Source organism: Rhinolophus sinicus, linkage group LG13 (genome assembly GCF_036562045.2).
Source record: "Rhinolophus sinicus isolate RSC01 linkage group LG13, ASM3656204v1, whole genome shotgun sequence".
NCBI classification, from domain to species: domain Eukaryota; kingdom Metazoa; phylum Chordata; class Mammalia; order Chiroptera; family Rhinolophidae; genus Rhinolophus; species Rhinolophus sinicus.
In genome coordinates this window covers 14,261,165-14,282,556 of record NC_133762.1, presented here as the reverse complement: position 1 = coordinate 14,282,556, position 21,392 = coordinate 14,261,165, and the positions used below count along the sequence as shown (strand labels likewise).

Below are 21,392 nucleotides of genomic sequence, written 5' to 3'. Positions count from 1 at the left end.
CAAATACTGAACATAAAACTCCACGTCCACCAACGGAAGAGTGGATGGATTGTGGCAGTGACACAATCAGCAATGAGAATGAAGTAGTCACAACCCTGTGCAGTGACACGGATGAATTTCACAACTAGAACGTTGAACAACAGAAGCCCAACACAAGAGTACATTCTCCATGATTCAGCTTATACAAAACTTAACAACATGTACAATTAACTGCGATGTTAGGAGCCAGGAGCGTCGCTGCCCTTAGGCGCAGGGGGTGCACGCAGCAGCGCCTGGAAGCACCCCTGGCTTCTGGAATGCTGGGAAAGTTCTGTTTCTGGATCTGGATGCTAGTGACACTGGCGTATGTTCAGTTTATGGAAATCTACCAAGAAACTATGATTTAAGATTTGTATACTTTTCCATACGCCTGTTGTGCAACAGTAAAAGTGTGCTTAAAAATGTTATTTGATCCAAATCACATGGGTATTTAAAGGGCATCAGAATCTTTTAGAGATGGCATTAACTGCAAATAATAAAGATAAACCATTTCAGACCCTTAAAAAAGTACTGGCAGCAAAAAAAAGAGTACATGGTTTGTCTCCTTGTATCTTTCTGTCCACTGTCATCTGATGATTAACGAAATATGTGTCTTTCACTGAAACATTCTTACCCTGATTCTTCTGAGCACGTCTGTCCTTGAGCAAATCACTTCCCCTGCTGATACGGACGCAGCCAGCCTCCTCCCAGACCCTCTGGATCCTGACGCTGCAGTTCACTCAGAGGTTGGCCCTTCTAAATCTCCACTGGAAGATGCTCAAAAGGGTTTCTTGGTTTGGGGTCTGTTTCACTTTTCAGGAAAATAAAACAATCCCCAGCAAACATCACATACTTTTCTGCTGCCTTTATTTATAAACAACATCCAACGCATTCCCCAAAATATTTCCAAGTGTCTCCTTCCACTGTCACCAGCTACCACTGCTGAAATCCAACCCTCACATTAGTAAAATCATCTCAGCTCACATCCTGGGAAACGTTCCTTCAGCTCTAAGACAAACAGAGGAAAGTGCTGGAAAGAGGAGGCCAGCAAAATAATATGAAAGTCGTGTTAAATTGTGTCCATAACACGGTCAATGGCGGCCCGTGTATGTGAGTCTCTGGGCATAGACCCCAGAAGTACTGCGAGGTCAGATGGTCACTTCCAACTGGTCCCAAATAGGAGACCCATGAGGGGACATCAGGAGAACTTCCTTCACTCCACTGGGGCATGGAGTGTGTTTTCTCAAACCACCAGTGTCCTGCTAATTTTTTAACAAGCTCTATGCCTAGTGACGCCTGTTGCAAACTAAAGAACTGCTCTTTAAAGAACACACAGCAGAAATGCCGCTGGAGCGCCTGTAAAGCAGCCTTCCTAAAACAGACTAAGGCAGACCACTCACGGCTCAAGGCTCCCCAGCCTGTGCCTCCAAGTGAAGCTGGATTAACAGTCACCAAGCCCACGGGCTCTGTCTCCACCAGTTGCCACGTGGCCTTGTTTGGAATCTGTCACCTTCTCTGCGTCTGTTCCTAATGGGCACAACAGGTGTAGTTGTGGTGCTGAAACTCTGCAGGACTCTCTGAAGTAGGGGAAATGCTTCCACAAACTCGACCCTGTCGGAAGGTGGAAGACACTGATTGCACCCAATGTCTTACAGGGGTCATCTCCTCCAGGTGTTACTCTTGCCTCAAAGGTCTCGGTCATGGGAGCAACGAGACTGGGCCAAAAGGCAAATCAAGTGACAGGCATCACACCAATCCTCCCTCTGGAGACCAACACTTAGCTATTGGATTTCTCTGCCATGTCTGGTTTCTCGTTCCTTAGGAGTTCCCTGCAAGAGGCACCTCAATCCCCTTCAGGGGTCCATTTGACCAATCATCTGGAGAAGCCCTACACCCGAAGCCCAGAAGCTGCAGTCCACGCTGGCGCTGACCCTGCTGCGAACTACGTGAGTTAGTATTCTACACTAAGGAACCGGCTCCTGGTATGGGCTCCGGTGTACACTTCCGAATACGCTCAGGCAGCGGGAAAAGCCTTCAGGGGCATATGAAAGCAGCGGGTTTTCCGATCCAATGCCCTATCAGGGTGGTAAATGCATTATCTGGAAAACAAAATCATCTCTTAAACGGTCTCTATTTTAGTTAACATCAAGGGACATATTTAAAGCTTGGAACTTTTATAGCTTGCTTATGAAATAGCATTGTCCCTGACTTAAAGGCAGAAACATAAAATGTGAAGGCAGTGGGTCACGCTCTCTCCTGGCTGCGGCCAGTCCTCAGCACTCACCCATTTTACAGATGAGGGATCTCAGCGATACAGTGGGGAAAGACTGATCCCAGATCTGTCCCTGGCACATCTGGAGACAGCTGTTTTCCTGACTGCCCGGCCAGGGCCTTTCCCTCTATGCTACGCTCCCTCAGTGTCGTCCACATAAGACGAGTTATATTTGTCCAAGGCCAATAAATAATTGTAATTCCTTTGCAGAATCACTGAAATCTTAATTCACATGCCTGTCCTGCACTGAAGGAAAAGTAAATGTGGTAGATGAGAAGGAGAGAGAACGGCAGGGAGGGAGAGGCAGTGGGTCACGCTCTCTCCTGCAGAGCTGCTCAGCACATAGGAACAGCGGAGGAGGAAGCAGTCCTATGCCCAGGATGAGCCTCAGAGGGGCCAAAACCCGGGCAGGTAGATGTTGGGTGCCCTGCCCACAATTACCTTCATACAAGGGAAGCCGATTTAACATTAACATCAAATGGACCTTCCAGGACAAAAGGGTTCCAGGGAAGCACCTTGACAATGTAAAACTGTCATGGAAGAAAACGGGGGTGGGGGGTGGGGAAGGGTGGGGAGACAGCACTAGTCGCAGCCTCTGCCCCTCTACGGGCAACATTCACGATCTCAAGTGCCAGCAATTGTTTTTGTCCTTTTTTCCTTTGGGTATTTAGAAGTTGGAATTCGTTTTTGTTCTTAACTTTTTCATTTTTTCTCTTTTCATTTAAAAGCTATGCATTATAATAAACTAAGCAAAACAGTAATGTATAGAAAAAAGTTCATAGTCTTGTCCTTTCTCCTGATAAACACCTTCACTAGTGTCTGCGGAACATTACTGGTATAAACGAAAATGTACACGTCACTTTTTAATCCATCTGGATTTTTATCTTGGCTTACCACGTGAGGTAGAGATATCATTTTTTACTTTCGAAAATGGGTGACCTAATGTCCTCACTCTATGACTGGGAATGGGGGTGGGGCATGTGCGTGCGTGTACCCCCCCCCCCGCTCCCCAATACCTAAGAATCGCATGTCTTCTGGGTGGGGGTAATATACATGTTGAGACTTGCCTGTGTGGTCAGAAGAACTGAACCTGGCTCTGTGTCTCAGAGGTCAGTCACAGCGGCGGGGGACTGATTTAAAGACAGATTGCTTTTCCTTCTCTGAACCATTTGCTTCATGTTAACCAAGTCTGGGAAAATGAAGGTCACTTAATTTGTTTTAGCTGAACGGTGGAATTATGATCCACCCCGCTCTTTGAGCTGTTCTTGTCCCAAAGTCCTCAGATGAGAAAGCTTGGTAAGTCTTTGTTTTTCTGGTTACACATATGTGGGCTGTCGTTTGTTTCACCCATTTTATCCAATAATCCCTTTCCTGTCATCCTCTGAGTAATTTGGGAGTTCGGAATTTTCCTTCTCTTCCTTCCAAAGTACTCAGCTTCCAGTTGTTTCGAAATGTGGGGAGAAATGGCCCAGTACCATGAAGGAATGAAATGCTGAGAGAGCTCAGTGGGCACGAGACGGCACTGCGGAGTGCGCGCTACGCTCACTCGGCCAGGTTCCTGTTCGTCCCATTTTAGACCGAGGGTTTCGTTTATCTGTGTGGTTGGTCCCACTGGGAGGGTATAGCTGGGCCCTGATTTAGTCCGAGCTGTGACGTACGAGCGGCGGGAGGACAGTTCCTTCTCTGGGAGAAGACCCCCTGTGGTCCTTAACTCCCCCTCCAGCGGGAACCAGGTCCACCTGGTTGCAAGGTTTCGCCTTTTGCACATTCGAATCCCTTTTCTGAAGCTAATCGGCGCTCCTAAATCCCTCTCTGAGCTTGCTGCAAATGTGTCAGCAGTTATGGTCTAAGTTGCCTTATGCTTCTGCTGTGTCCTGCAGGCACTGCGAGTATTATTTATTGTTCAGCACCCTGCGTATCTCAACTGCGGATCTTCTGCCCAGTGATGTAAGAGTCAGCCCTTTCCAAGGTGAACACTCACAATGATAGCTTTCCTAACAATATCCAAGGCAAAAGAATTAGATTAAGAATCAACCACTGATTTTGGTGATAGCTATAAGCTTGAGTCGCTTTTCTTAGCCACTGTTCTAGCCTGCTTCACATCTCTCCTCACCTCTCAGGTCCTAGAGTGCCACAGCCCCACAGAAAGTAAACCAAAACCATGGGGATGAAAGCGTGACCGGCTCTAGCCACCCTTGAAAGGTGAGCCCTTCATTAATAATATGTACTGCTCGAGTATTCTGCTCTTGGACTCGTAAGATAACCCGGCATTGTTCTCCTGGGCAGACTTCCAGTTTTTAGGGAATCCTGTGCTTGGTTTTGTTTTAATGTTGGCTTCAGTGACTCCCTAAGAAATTTAACCAGCTGCCAACTGACCCTATTCACAGAGAACACAAGGGCCTATTGTACACCCTGTGATAATATTCAAAATGGCTAAAAATTCAGTGCCTCACAGCTACAGAATAAATGTTGCTGGACCATCTTGAGAACCTTTGTTATTATTACATTTCTCCCAGCTCCTTCCAACAGATTTAGGGAAAGTGGGTGCACTTAGCACCAAACCCGTCCTCCTCGGCTGGTTTCTTACAAGAAGTACATTTCACATAATAGTCCTATTGCTTTTGTTGGTTAAATTGGTGTTTTTCTTTTGAAATGCCATATCTTTCTATGTTCATTGATTCTCCTACATTCACTCCAAGAGGGAAAGTGTCCACGTTTGATTTGTGAGTGACGAGGAACTGTGCCAGACAGCACACGCACGCTTCGGTTCCAATCTTTAGTCTTCACAAAAAAGAGAGGGAAGATTTTAGATCTACTGTAAATTTCTTCGCCAGTGTGGTGATGCAATCATCTGGATGGTAGAAGAAAGGGTGGGCAAGGAGAATCAGCAGGGGGTTTACTTCTGTCTCACATTGTTTTCATGTCTTCAGTGATATCAGCAATAACACTGATTTAATAGTAAGAGGTGGGTGTGTCTGCAAAATGATTTTTATTGTTGGTGGAACATTTTTAAAAGGGATAATAGGTCACAAGCAGACTATCAATAAAGTCCCCAAAATATATACAGCAGTTATTATTTAATGATTCTTCTTAATCTTTTCCATCCTACTTTGCATCCCTACTGTGATTAAAAAAAAAACACAAGAGGGATTTTTCTTTTTGAAAATGATTTAAAACTCACTTCCACCCCTGTAGGTATGTAAGGAAAACTGAGTTTTCTTTACCCTATCTTTTCTCCTTGGCTATAGCCCCACCTTTCCCTACACATATTATTCATTATCCACATCGTAGCAAATTATACATATATTATAAACACGAAGAACAACAATAACAAATGGGTGAAATCTTTGGGACTCTTAATTTCTAAAAAGATTACTTAAAGCAGTAAAGTTTTCTTTTATAGGAAAGAATGTTTAAAATTTCATCATTCAAATGTAGCCTATCTAAAACACCTGGAAATGATTTCCAAGTTTTCAAAGTCACTATTCTAATAGGTATTACTTCCAACCTCACCATTACTAGCCTTTGAAATATAGAAGCTAAAAGCAGACTGGACAGATCAAATACTACAGATAAAAGCATTTTGAAAAGCATATAGTGCTATAAAAACATAAGGTGGTAGTATTAGAAATGGATTTGGACATGAAATCCCAAACGCATTCATTTCAATGATTCCCTTCAATCTTGAACGAGGGCAGAAAACACTGAGACTTTAATCCAGATCCAGTTCTGCATCTTACTAGGATCATTTCAGGCCAGTCAACTTTAATCAAACTGCACTCCATCCATACAGGATCAGAAACAAACTGAGAGGTGCTGGTCAAGCGCCTCAGCTTTCCACGCAGAGCCATCATGCTCACTTTCTTAAAGGGCATTTGGAAATTACGTGATCAAATTTGAAAGAGCTGTCTTTCTGACACAGGAGAATTTTGTATCTGTGGCAAAGTTAAAAATCTCTGGCTGTAACTGACTTGTTAGTGATAAAATAGTCACAGTGACAATGGAAAGCCCTCATGTGAATTGATAAAGCGATTAACAATATCGTGTTTTCCCAAAAACAAGACCTAGCCGGACTATCAGCTCTAATGCGTCTTTTGGAGTTAAAGTTATTTGACCTGGTCAAACAAGACCGGGTCTTATATTAATTTTTGCTCCAAAAGACGCATTAGAGCTGATGGTCTGGCTAGGTCTTATTTTTGGAGAAACAGGGTAGCAATGAATTTGAAAACGTGTCAGCAGAGAATGTGGTAAGCTGCCCGAGGCGGCCACAGTGCACAGTCCCTCCTGACTCCATGTGAACAAGCGCTCAACACACAGCTGTTGAACCTCCAAATTAATAACATATCCAACACCAATTTCATAAAAGAAAGGAAACAGGCAAAAATGGTGTGCACGTGCGGATTGTGTATGGAAACCTATGGAAGGATACATGCCAATTTGTTATCAATGGTTATATCAAAAAAGTGGTCGCAGAGATGAGATGATTAACTTTTGACATTTCTGAAGTGTTGGGTTTTTTACTGTAAACATGTATTACCTCTGAAATCCCAATGAGTAAAATAAAAATAAAAACATACCATTTGTTGCTAACAAAGAATGGATATTATTTTTAAAACAGAAAACAATTCAAACCGTGTGTGTGTGTGTGTGTGTGTGTTTTCCCCAAGACAAAACACCCTAGGACTATGTTATGGTTTGCAACTACTGGATCCTGAAAATAGAATAGCGAACTTAATAACCAAATATACTTGGAGAAAAAAAATACAGATTCAACTAATATTTACTGAGCATCAATCATGTCCTAACCAGTTATCTAATAACTAGGACTTAGAGAATATCTGCACTCAATTTATGCATAGCCTTCCTTATTTACACCCAATTATATCCCCTTCCAGCTCTGCAGATAAGCAACCCTTACACTTTGAAGATAAAATCAAAGATTACTATACTTCATCATTATCAACGGTTTTTATTCATGAGAGTGCACAGCACTATTCAATGTAAGAACAGTTAAGTGGTCCATATTCTGCCTAAGTTTGGAGGCATTTAGCCAGAGTAAAATTTGGCAAAGCCTTTTAAAATACATTAATTTTTTCTGATGTTGTAAACTGCCTATCAAAGTACAAGGGCGTATTTTGCAACTTAAACTCTAAAAACGGGCGCTGTTCCCTCCTCTGGCTCATAACTAACTGTTACTGAATACACCCTGCTTTCAAATTAAGAAGCCAACCCGATTCTTTAGAAATCAATTGAATATGCTCCCAGATATGTTTGGCCTCGTCCTGATCTCCTTCCAGGGCTCTCCAACTACTGTCCCACCTGGTCTCTGCCATCTGCCTTGGGTCCCCCACTCTCGCTCTAGGTCTTTGTTGCCAACACGGCTGGTGGTGACAGCGGCTGAATCAGTGAGCCTCTCTCCGTCAGGCCCTTCTATCTGGTAGTGGCATCTCTGAGAAACAACTTCAGTTGAGAAAGTGTTTACTGAAAACTTATTTGGGGTAGCAAAACAGGGTCACTGGACTTTCTTGCGCTGGATGGATGCTCTGCCCCAGCTCAATCCCAGCTCCCCGACCTGAGGACTTCACACAACCCTCAGACTAGACCGAATTTCACCTTCAATTATACGAAGCTGAACTGTTCCCCCCCACGATTCGTTCCAGAAACACTTCTTGAGCACTTACTTAGTGCAAAGCATGTTATCAGACATTGCCAGAGATAAAGATGAATCAGGTAAAATTCACCCTGAAAGAATTTAGAGCTTAAGCTGCTGGGATACACTTCAGTGCTGACTCTTATGTTTAAAGAATGATTTGAAAACATAAAAGACAACCATTAACAGAATTAAAAACAGGATAAGCCTTCTAAAACATCAGAAAATCTAAAAATACAGAAAAGTATAGTAAAAAACTGCACTGAAGAAGCACTAACATGCACTAAAGTTGAAGCACAAAATACTCAAAGGAAACGTATGTCAGTCATAACTAGAGTGACCACAGAATTCACCATCCAAAGTGCATTTTTAGGAGTGAAAGGGGGCACTGTTAATAGCCTCTCCAAAATGGCAGGCAAATAAACCAGGATGTCCTGAGCAAGCCAGGTTGTGAGGTCTCCCTAGTTATAAAAATAAATAGTTCACTTTACTAGTAAGAAAGGGAGACGGAGTTAATGGGTTCAAATGCTAATCTTCCTCTCCACTTCCCTACTGTTTTGTTTTCAGAATCTAAAAATCGAGGAGGCATACTGAAGAAAATGGGAAAAAAGAGTAGGATACACAAAAAATATTCTATGATGTATACAAAGAACCAAGCTACCGACTTGTTACGTTTCAAAATAAATTTAAACTTGGTCATAATGTTTGAGTTTTGGACATATTTGTATATCATTCAGAGTTAAAATCAACAAATTCAAATCATCTATCACTATACCAGTGATTTAACAACTTCTATTACTACTTGTTTGGGATTTTTAAAGACATATTTTAACATAGGTTTTACATACCTGGGTTCAGTTATAAACTCGTCTAACCCCTTAAAGGGAACAGTTTTTCAAATTTAGTATCCAAAACACTATGGCTATATTAGACTTATGGAAAAAAATCAGACTTTTATGGGCCAAACAAATCCAGAAAACACTCAAAATCACTCAGAAAATGATAACTTGAAAGATCTGAGTAAGACCACTGTTATATTACTGCAAAGTCTTACAGCCCTAAGATTTCCAGGTGTGGGCAGCCCTAGAGTATCTCACACCTGGGCAAATTAATATATCCACACATGAAAGACACACAGCCACATGTGCGCACACACCCAGCACAGCTGTCTATTCCAATCTCTGCACTCTGCTGTAGGCCCCCAGGAGAAATGAATTCCTGGTGAACACTGAACATCAGAAACAACAAAGAAGTGAAGCAGAAGCACATGCCTGGTGGTCAGATGCTGGAAATTCAAGTTCCAGTACCTGAACCTCCATTCTCCTTTCGAATCTGGAGTTCCTCAACTTTCCCATAAATAATCTAGAAGCCATCTCCAAACTTCCAGACACTCTTCCTCCTGCTCACACTTCCGTTCCACCTCTTTCTCAGAAGGAGCACCGGGGAGGGCCGAGCACACGCACACTGGAGCGTGGGCCCTCACGACGTACACCCTGTGTCACAGGCCCGGGCTCAGCAGCAGAGAAGTGCCCTAAGGATGACGACCCGGCCCCAGGAGCCTAGAGACACCACCTGAAAACACAACCAATGCAATGGATTCCATGTTCTAAGGCAATGGAGTAAGAGCAGAGGAGCTCAGGGAAGCAGCCAGAAGGACCGCCTAGAGCAGCCGGAGGCTTCAGTGAGGTGGCGAAGCTGGGCTGAGCCTGAGATGACTGAGCAATACAGGGAAACAACACCTGAGAAGAGACAACGTGTGCTGCAACACAGAGGGATGGAAATCCTGATGCGTCTCTGTGTGGGACTGTAAACTGGTGCAGCCACTACAGAAAACAGTATGGAGGTTCCTCAAAAACTAAGTAAGTAGATTCCATAAGCAGAATGACAAAAATCAGCATATTTTCATTTTAACAATCATAGAAAAGGAGGAGAATCAATAACAGAAGTATTTAAAATAATCTCAGCTACACAACTGCACAGGAAACAAAATCTAGCTAACAACGGGTGGCTGGGTTAGTGCAATTAGTTGTACAAGTCAAAACCTTCTCAGTCTCAGCTTTCTCATCTGCCAAATGAAGATAGTTAGTTTACCACTCAAGTTTGTTGTGAGATTTAAATAAGAAAACACACAAAAGTGACTCGCTGAACACCTGGAACACAGTAGGTGCTAAGTAAATGTTGGGTAAATCTAGTTCGAGATCTCTCTCAAGTGCATTTAGAAACATGGTATCTCTTATTATCAGTTAACAAAAAATATGTAAATACAATGACTTATGTAAATACAATAAATTACGTAAACTATTCAGAAGATGAAATTTTACAATTGTCATTTTAGAAAAATTGAAGACTTGTCACTGTGACGATAAACAATATTATACAATAAATCTATTAACTGCTGTTTCTGTAGAGACCTACAAGAAAATGTTCCTCTCTCAACCCCACTTCCATCCTCAGGGGAAAAGGGTTTGCCTTTGATTTTCAAAGCATATCTGATTTCTTCTAGCCATTACGGAGTCAAATAATAAGACGGGTTTAGATACAACAGTGAAGGAATAACAACTCTTACTTCAATTCCGCACTTAAACCAAAGACCCAAATCCTTTGAAATACGATCATCAATGCAGTTATGCACTGAACTGCTGCAAATTAACAGACAGTCACCTGGGAAACATAAAACAAAACCAGTGACAACGTGCTTCTAACTGCATGGGAGAGGTCAGGACACTAGTGATATTGTATATTCTGCTTCATTGTCCACTAAGCAGCATATATTTTCATAATAATGCTTTTGCCAAGTAGGAACAACCCAAGGAGTCATAACTCAGTTTTCAAGATGAAGAGAAAACCAAAGGGAAAAAATATACAACTGAAACAATGCCTCTAGTATTTGGAGGAGAGGTGGGAGGGACGGAGAGAGAAAGGGCCAAAATAAATTTAAATGACTGCTTTGCGAGTGTTCTTCAGGTTTGAACAGCAAGCTAAACTCATCGTAACTTCTGTGTTTTAATGCTTCAGACATCTCTAAACGTCGGATCCTAACCGCCTGCCTGCCACGTGCAGGACGTTGGGCTGGCTGGACACGGGGGTGTAGCTTACGGCACCTCCACAGAGGAACGAATGCTGCTTCTGCTCACTTCAGCCCAGCAGAACACAAACCCACTTGGCACTCTGATGCCCCCCCCACCCAACAGCTTCGTATCTTTATAAACACAGAGGCAAAGGTTACAAATGTCACATGTGGGCTCTGGCGCAGAGCACGGGCTCACGCACCCGCTCACACAGACACTCCTGTCTTTGTTCCTGTTTTCAGACAGGATGGAAAGCCGTGGGAAAGGCTGCCCCCTTGTGTTCGTCTTGAAACCACTGGCTACAGTCTTTTACCATCCCACTTGGCCCCTGAGCTCCTGCCCAGAAATCAAGGCTGGGGTGAGTGTCACAGCCGTGTCCAGACAGCCGTGTGCATCCTATCAGGACGATGACTGCTTTTTTATAGCTCCTGGTTGGGAGAAGAGATCTCCAGAGGGGTGGAATTCCTCTCTGTCCAATGGCCTCTGGAGTCTGAATGGCACCTAGAGCAATCCAGAGACACAGGGGTGGCCAGAGGGGTACTGAGAACAGCAAAGCAACTGAAAGGGATAGGAAACCCAAGTCACAGGCAGTGGGGAGGCTCCTGGAAGACCAACCAAGACAGAAGAGAAGGCCACAGGGATCACCTGACCCAACCTTACTCTGTACGGATATAGGTTCAGGTCTGGAAGGTCCCACAAAAATCGCCAACTTGCCAGAGGCCTCGGCTGGGAAGCCCGGTGATGTTTCTCATATAAGAGGCTGCCTTTTGCCTGGTTTGGGATCAAAACTGTGATGCGCCTAGAAGTCATTCAGAAGATTAAATGGAAGTAGCCAGCGTGAGAAATCTAACCTTGGGGGTAGTATAGAACCAAATACACAGGAAGTGCGAAATACATGTATGCGAGAGAATCAAGCAAACAAAGGTTTGTCTTTTCAGAGCAAACAATATTTACTACATGTAAAAAAAAAAAAAAAATGCATTTTTTTTTTTCCTTGTAAGAGACTGGACTGAGAAAGGAAGGCTTATCAAAGACACTGATATCCCTTCCTCCATTTCCCAAACCCCCCACCCTCAAATCTCAAGTAAAAGGTCCAAAGAAAGGTGAAAATTAGGGAAAGGCTATGTCAACACAGGAAAAAGTCTCATCCAATGGCAGAAACTTTGAAAAGTGGAACCAGATTCAAGGTCAGCCAGCCACACTAGAAGTAACTTATGCCACTAAGAAGGCAGTTGGTCCCTCCGGAAGGTACAACAGGAGGTCCTGGGTCTCACAGAGAGCCTGGAATAAGAAGGCCAACAACAGAAGTCTTGGAAGATCTGGCAGCAACCAGTGGTACCTACGGCTGCTGCCTGTGGCTCAACGTGAGACAGCAGACCTGGGGCCACCACAAAGGACCTTGCATGAAAACAGGAAGGGCTGCCCCCAGGACGAGTCTAGTTCTGGGCTAGTGTAATCTTTGAAATGCCCTGGTGATGATCAGTCGGGGGCAGGACGACACAGTGCTGGGTTTAAAGCCAGCCTTTCCTTAGCTCTCCCTTCCCTACAAATGACTCAGCAAATACGCGCATTCTTCCCAAATGCACGTGTAAATTCTCACAACTAAAATGTTCCTCCCTGTCGGAACACGTACACGTGTGAATGTGTGTTTATGCACGGATAGAAGTTTGGAAGAACATACGCCACACTGATAACACCTATAGTAACTGAGAAGGCACCTCACCTAGTTTTTTCTCTATGATTGGGGTTTATAGGAACAGAAAGGGATCATGATTTATTTATGTTAATAAAATAAAAAGTCTCAATATAGGTATTTAATGTACTAAAAGGAGATAAAATGGTATCAAGTTAACACGGAAGAATAAATGTCCAAGAACAGTAAAAAATAATTAAAATGAATAGTGATAAAACCAGATTAAAAAATGAGTTACTTGAAACCATCAAAAACAAACAATACAAATTAGCAAATACATCAGAATAGAAAACATGAGCCCAGAAACAGACTATAGTATTTGTGGAAATTACACAAGGACAAAAGTGGTAGTAAAACCTGGGGGTGGAAGGTTTATCTGATAAAGTGAGCTGGCACGACAGCTATGCATCTGGGGGGTAATGATCCAGAATATTTACCTTACAGGTAACCTGGTCCTGCCCGAGAAGAGCTTGGATGAGTACACGAGATTCATATAACATAAAACATTCAAAGAACAATGCAAGAAGGAGTACAAATGCCAACGTATATAACAGAGAATAAGAGAATTAAAAAGAAAATGAAAGATCAGTGGATCTCAAGTGCCTATCCATCACACCTCGGAGAAGACAGTACAAAATCACCGCCAGGGCAGCCAAGCCCTCTAGGCTCTGAGGTGATGGAACCACGCGTTCCCTTAGCTCAGAAGGCCAGAAAGGGCTGCAGGTGACTCCTGGGGGCAGTTTTGGCCTTCGGAAGACTAGGACAAAGCTCTCCTCTTGAACAGACCAACGCTAAGAAGACAGAGATCAGACTCAGAATATCTCTGCTTCTCTGACATCAAACGGCCTTGCCTTTTTCAGCCCAGGATGTAGTAATACCTCTGCAGCTCCCGGAACACCGGGGCACACTGAGGGTGGAAGAAGCAGTTCATTTCAGTGTCAGTGGTAACGTCACCTTTGCTCTGGGGTCCTGGACAATTTTATCACATTAAAATGTCACTATCCTGATAGCCCTTAATGAGAAATGTTCAGACTAAGCAAGGATTCTGCTCTCATCTACGGAATCCCAGAATACTTACAATGAAAAGCAAATGTGTTTACTTCGAATGAAATGTTTTCCACACTTTCTAACTTGCTTTTGTATCTGAGAATACTTTAAACTTTGAAGAAATAAATGATGACCACTAAGTAGCTCTGGCTGTTCACATGTTCTCCGTTATAACCTAAGCTCAGTGATCTGATTACATGATTAATTGATTCATTCACTCAACCAACATTCACTGAACACCCGAGAGAGCTTAGCCAGCAGCAATGACATGTAAAGACTGTAAAATGTATCTACTGCATTTTGCAAAGAGTAAATAAGATAATCCCTCCTGAATATACGCTAGTTGTTTCTGGCACACAGTAAGCCCTAACAGATACTAATTTTTGATATTGTTATAACCAATAGTAATACCAGTCGCCATACAAATGAACTGGATAATCAATCTGAAATGTGTGATTATCTGTGAGAGCATGAAGTCCCAAAATCAACATAATGAACAGCAAAAAGAACCTGAAAGGGATAATAATAGGTAACACTATCAAATCACCTTGATAACCAACCAGGGACAGTTGGCTTCACAGCTGTTAATATCAAAGTTTTTAAGGACCAGAAAACTCTTGCCCCATTTAAACTGTTCCACAGAATAAAAAACAATGAAAACCATCCCCTAATTTGCTGTTTCACACAGCTGAACACCTAAACTCCACAAATAAACTTACAAATGTAAACATTTTATGTAACAAACTACCAACAAATTGAACTCACTGCTCTATTAACATGTGGAAATACATTCATCAAACAGTTTACTCTAGGAAGACAAAACCGGTTTGATATTAGGAAATGTGTTAATGAGATTCATGGAGTAAGTGGGTCAAAAGAGAAAAACATGAGTCACCTGAAAGATGTGGAAAAGACTATTTGATAAATCTCAACATCTATCCACATTTTACCAATCTAGAAAACAGAAACAGGAGGGTACTTCACTTTCATTGTAAGAACCACCCAGATCAAACCTCATGGTAACACACTGTAACGTATGTAGGAATTCCCATAATGTGAGGAATGAGACACTACTCTTGCACCACTGCTTAACATTGTCCTGGGAGGTACAGCAAATGCACTTAAACAAAAGATATAAATACTGAGAGAAGAGATTATCTGTAACAGAAAAATAGACAGACTACAACACAGCACACAAAGTATAAATTTTTGGTGTTAAAAAACCTACTATTGAACTGTATACTTAAAAATGGTTAAAATGGTAAATTTTATGTTACTTTACCACAATTGAAAAAACATTATGTACATACATGAATATACAAAGACTGACGCTTATCCCTACAGTAAGGGATACCTCCTTATCTGCATTTTTCAGATGGACCTGTATAATGGCCTACACTATACTGAAAATTATCTTTTATAAAGAACTTAGAAACATAACCCTTAGAATGCATGTATAAGCATGATTACATCGAAATGAAAAAGACAAACATAAAAAGAAATAAAGCAAGATAACACAAACACAGAATTGGTATTGAGAAAGACAGTATACCGGATTGAAAGAATAAACATTTTAGGTACCCAGCCAAGGTGACTTTGTAAGTGAACTATTTCACAACTTTCAAAGAAAAGATAATGACCATGTTCTACAGAAATTTCTCTAGAGTAGCCCTGCCCCACCTGGTAGCCACATGTGATGACTGAGCACTTGAAATGTAATTAGTGCATCTGATGAAGGTAAGTTTTTAATGTTACTTGATTCCAACCTATTTAAATTGAATAACCACAGTTCAGCTCTAGAAGGTGGAAAAGATGGAAGTTTCTCATTTATAATGACCAGGGTAACCGAGAAAATGGCATATTTTACTTATGATACAAGAAAAATCTGAATCACATAATAGTAAATCAAATCTCACAAGTGTATGAAGAGACTATGCAATGATCAAGTGTTGTGTTTTCCCCCTTGGAACACAAAGATAATCAGAAATAATTAAATTTAATTCAAGACATGAAGTATAGTAAGGAGAAAAGCTCTACAATTTTGTTTTCAGATGCTGAGAATGCATCAATAAAATTCAGTATCTATTCAAGCATGAAAAGTAAGCAATATGAATCAACAGGCGTCAGCAACCCTACAACTAAAATACTAGAGATATTTTCATTAAATCTGGCTCTGGAAGGAACCAGGCAGAATAGCAGCTAAAACTATTATTATCGATCCTATTTTGATAGATAATAATAAAAAGAAGACACAACTATTAGTAAACAGGAGAATAAAATAATTATCATCTACAAAAGAAAAATTATTAAAATCTGGTGCAAGTACGTGTAAGTTAATGTTAAGAAGTGACCAGTAAGGCTGCTAGTTATTTATGGTCAAAATAGATCCTTCCCCAGTGGAAATGGTGATAATAAAGTATATTTAAAAGAAATTCACTAGTAAATGAATTTAAAGTCTTACAAAAGTGCCACAAAGACTTAAGAATCACAAACTGCTGCGATTTTCCTTGATATAAATCAAATCAAATCTGCTTGTAAAACCCTTCAAAGGCGTCTTCTCCTCAGTTACCCCACATGTCTAAGGGATCTGGCTCTCTCTCTCTCTCTCTCTCTCTCTCTCTCTCTCTCTCATTCAAACCACACCGACTTCCTATCAACCCAGCAACCAGGCACCGCAGAGCTAAAACCAGTTCAGAAAAAGGCTAAGTAATATTTATTATTTTCCTCATGTTGTAGAAAGAAGACTATCGTATTTCCTCTTAGAATATGTCCCTGAAACTTTAAAGATTTAACCATATGGAAGAGATCTGAAAAGTGTCTAAGAAAAGGCTAAAGATTTGGAATCCTAATTCAATTTCCCCTCACATCTTAACAGGAGCCTGTAACAAACATTTACTTTTAGAAATATGGCAGGGAATTGAACAAAAGGCTATTGTGTGTTAAACATGTGAGGTCTCTCTGGTTCCATCCATACCAACTTTTCAAACATCACATTGGAATTAAGTCAACTATTAATCAACTATTTCCAGACCACAAAATCTATTCCACATTTATCAGTCAGTATAAGTTCTCCAAGTGAGTTATAGCTGAGTTCAGAAGTGAAATCTGCATTTTTTAAGTGCCAATAAAAAAATTTCCTTTAGACTTTGACTGTATACACTCACTTGTTCAAGAATGCCATATAATGTTTTCGTTTCCTCCTGCAACAAAAATTTTCATCTGCATTTGATAAATCTGACTCTATCATTTATGATGAAAAGCATATGGGTATCAGTCACATTACTCTACTGTTTTCCTACTAAATAGGAATTATAACTTTCTCTCTAAGTTAACAAGAGTAAAAAAGATGAAATTTATAGGCCTGCTCTGATCACCATAAACACCGCTATGTTTTAATTTGTAATCTGTGTCCTATCGTGGACCTGCTAAAATACAAAAGGAAACGAGAGATTATCTATGATTAGTGGTTTGATTGTTGAAAACATGTCCACAAATTCTCTGACATGTCTCCCATCCAAAGGTGGAGTTAGTTTCCTCCCTGTGGATATGGGCCAGTCTTAGTGCCTCACTTCTACTATAGACAATGTGGCAGAGGAGTGCGGCTGAAGGCTTTGGAGGCTGGCTCTTCCCACTGCAGAAGCCACCACCACGCTGTGAGGAAGCCCAGCAGCCATCTGGAGGGCCACGTACTGCAGCCCCCGTCCCATGCCCAACCAAGGTCCCGGCAGACAAGTAGCACTGGCCTCCAAACACGGGAGTGAAAAGAGCCTCAGTGTGATTCTAGTGCCCAGGCTTTGAGCCCCTCAGCTGACACTGCGTGGAGCAGAGACACGTGGTCCCACCACAACGCGCCCAGTGCAGGTCCATGAGAAAACACAAGCTGTGTGTGCTAAATCACTAGGCTTTGGGTGGTTTGTTACGCAGCAACAGGTAACTCGAACAAGTACATTAGTTCAACCAAATTCATTTCAACTCCCATCTTATGCTTTTCATTTCAACTGCCCCCCACCCCAAGAAGATAAACCTGTTTTAAGTTAAAAAACAAACAAAAGCCAAACTGTGCTGACATACCTGGTCTCAGACAACTCAGCGTAGCAACCTGATGGCTGGAATCCCAGCATCCATCACACCCTTGGCTGCCGGCCGGCTTTCTCTTGGGCTGTTTGCTTTTTACTAACAAACAGAATCCTTGGCCTTCTCCTCTGTCCTGCCTTAAACTTACTCCCAGCTTTGAAAAGTTGCTTTCATTAAACACCTGGCTATGAAACCGCTGCTACTGCTACATGTGCTCCAGTTTTTAAATCAGTGAACAAGTGAAATGTGTCTAAAAAGGTAATTCTGACTCTAAGCTGGTAACTAGTTCAAGATGTTTTGATGGAGCCATTCAAATGGGTCATCGACCCAACCAAGTAACCACATCAAAAATGTACTATTCTGTTTAATGAACACTAAAAAGGGAAATTTCCTCATTACTGAAATAAGATTTTTCTCCAAGGAAAACAAGCCTGAATGCTTTCCAATGATTTAGAACCAGAAGAGTTTAGTCATCTAGATAAACTTTTACGTGAGCAGGAAAACTTCTCGCCCTCAAACAAAAGGAACCCCAGCTTAGGGTACAACATTTGCAGATTACTTGAGCAGTACATTTTTTTTTCCTTTTAATAGATCTACCATAATTCACAGCAAGTTGTGGGTCTACGTGCTAATTACTCAGACGCACTAAGGTAAAGTCTAAGGACAGCAGAAAAAAAGAACCGAACTAAAAAAAAGATCATAGTCATTTCCTTCAAAGATTTCAGTGACTCTGTGACATACAGGTAACGTCTCAGAATGGATACACACGACACACAGCACAGTCCTACCGAGCACGTTTCCTGGAGGTACCTCCTCTAGCTCTTCCAGTTCCCTTCCCATCAGGAGGTACAGGTGTTCCAGAGTGCAGCACGCCATGTGGGGGACTGGGGGGAGGTCATCTAGTGGAGCTGAGAAGCCTAATGGCACCTGAGCGCAAAGAAAAACAATTGAAGGTAAGTTGGGAGGCATTAAATGAAAACATTAGATAAATACCCATAATGTTATTTATACTCATAAGTAAGATACGGTGCAGTCACATTTCCTGTAAACCTGAAACATGCAAATTTGAGATGGATTTATATAAAAATAAGTCTCACTTTATAAATAAAACCTGAAATAGTGAAACTTCTCAAATATTTAAAAATTGTCAAGAGTCCCACATAATCACAAGCTTTATGGCTAAGTAACATAAATTCTGCTGTGACCTGGCAGCACCACTTAAGCTAATAAACACAAGTCCCCAGAGCCACTTGCTAGTACTTATGTGGACCATGTCATTCACCAGTTGTGGTGACGGCTGTGCTATTATTTCAACACTCATTGTTACTATCACCACTTAAAATTGTTTCAATCGCATTATAATGTCCTCCCAGCATTCAACAGGGCTGCTGCTACTGCTAGCAACCCAGGCGAATGAGTAACTCTGGAAGAGTGTTCAATGTAAATTGTGCTACAAGGACAACAGATTTAGGAGCATTCCCCATATATCACATTTATTCTTGCAGAGATATCGTCTCAAATTATCCAAGTTCTGTCAAGAATTACTCCGTATCTTGAAAAGCAGTCAAGATACTGTCTTGAGTTATACAGTGACCCCCACGTAAACGCTCGTGGCTGGGAAGCATCCCGAGCACCACCTAGCTCTGGTACCCAAAGTCCCAGGGCACTCTGCTACTGCTAGTGCTATGAAGAGACAAAAATGTGAGGAGAAAACATATACAGAGACAACGAACACACCAACAGAAAGTGAGTGACAAAAAAGGGAGATACACGCAAGTAAATTCATGAAAGCTCAGGGGAGGGAGAAGCTACGTCAGGTTACATGCAGAAATTTCATGAAAATGGTGGCTTTCCAGGCATATGTTACATTTAAGTGTATATGTTCTGATTCAATGACAGTTCTGCAGGGTAGCTCTTGAGGTAAGTTGGAAAGAAATAAAAAAATAGAAAGATTAAATAGAAAGAAATGGAATTATCCACAGATAACATGATCATCCACTTAAAACAAACTATAAATTATAATCAGTAAGTTCAGCAAGGTGGCCAGACACAAGCTCAATATACAAAGTTAATGGTATGTCTATAGATCAGCAATAGAAAATATATTTCAAAACAATAACTTTTAGAACAGCAACAAAATATAAGATAGCTAAGAGTAAGACTAAGAGTGAATAAGTATCTTTAAGAAAATTGCAAAACTTCAATGAGAAATACTTCAATTAACCTAAAGAAATGGATCGATATACCCCAAACATTCATGGATAGAGCACGTCTGTATTGCCAATGTTGACTCAGGCCAAATGCACATACTGAATTAAAGCGCTACCAATCAGTCTCAGTGGAGCTTTTCATAGAGCCTGACAAGTAAGTTCCCTCTTACTGCTTCTCGCTGACCCTGAATGGACGCCTGGACGTAGGTCTTCCTACGACCTTCATTACTTAATTAGTATGCATACACCTTGCTTATGTCCAAAAATGTTCTGAGACAGCTGTCGCCTGGGGCTTCCGTTTCGCCCTCTGGATCAAGTGTATTTCCATGTTGGCTGTTCACCTGCTGATAGGCCATCCTGATCAATTTCTGGGATCTGCCTGCCATGCGACTGCTACCTGTCACCTGCTCAATGCCACGCCTTTGGCCAGTGACACCAAGGTTTTGCATCTCCCTGTTTCTGAAAGATCTGCCATTGTCCTGGCTCCAGCATGACATCTGTTGTTACCAGTGCTTTCCTCCAGCCTTGAAGAGAAAAGCCTTATAATTAATTAAGGCCTGAAAACTTGGCTCATATAGTGGTTTAGTTTCCTAAATACTACTAAGTGACACAGGTTCACCAAATGTTACCGAAGAAACGCAAGAAGAGATATAATGGATTCAGCCAAATGTGCCTGTCTAGAGACAAAATGAGTCTACCAATAAGGTAATCACCAACATCAACAACTTGAAAGATATCAAAACCTTCAAACGATAGGCTAGTGTTTTATTTCCAATTCTTACCCGCTGCAAAAACTCAACAGGACTATATTTGGGCCCCAAGACAAAAATTTTCTTTCCTCTTCGAGCCACACCACTGAACACCCGAGCAAATGCAATAAAAGTCTCTTGGTTGTTTCCTTCCTGAGGCACAGGTGTAGGGGTCATACTCGCCACCTGTAGCTCATCACCTGCCAGAAACAAAAGGATAATAAGTGCCAAGAATGCTCTCTGCAGTCCAGGAACAGCCTTGAAACAGAGGGAACAGTGAATATGATACATATCTGGCCCAGTCTCAGGAAAGAAACACCAAGAACGAAGGAAGACTGATAAAAGCTACAACTAAAGCTAGGAGCTCAAGAGCTAAAGGGTGAGTTTGTCCCAAGTGAAGTAAAAAATATTTTGCACCGAAGCCTGCTATTCTGGAAAGCTGTACCTTTTGGGTCCTCTGCCTCTGGGCTTGTTTCCAGGGCACGCCCGTCTGCGGTGGGGTCCCCGGGAGCCGGGCCCTGCGCTGCCGCGAGCTTCTCTGCGTGCCTTTGTCTCGCCCGCTCACGCCTCTCAGCAATTTCTTCCTGAGTGAGAGGCCTACAGGACATCAC

General features: G+C 41.8%; 1 protein-coding gene across 2 annotated transcripts in view; it reads right to left on the bottom strand.

The window, feature by feature from the left end:
• EFL1 (elongation factor like GTPase 1) overlaps positions 1-21,392 on the bottom strand; it is a 75,459-nt gene that overhangs the window by 38,954 nt on the left and 15,113 nt on the right. For both annotated transcript variants that reach the window (XM_074318272.1, XM_074318273.1), the window contains exons 13-15: positions 21,227-21,378; positions 20,815-20,981; positions 18,611-18,749 (exon numbers count right to left, since the gene is read on the bottom strand). In XM_074318272.1, the coding sequence (XP_074174373.1) occupies positions 18,611-18,749; positions 20,815-20,981; positions 21,227-21,378 (458 nt within the window). The remainder of the gene's footprint in view (positions 1-18,610; positions 18,750-20,814; positions 20,982-21,226; positions 21,379-21,392) is intronic.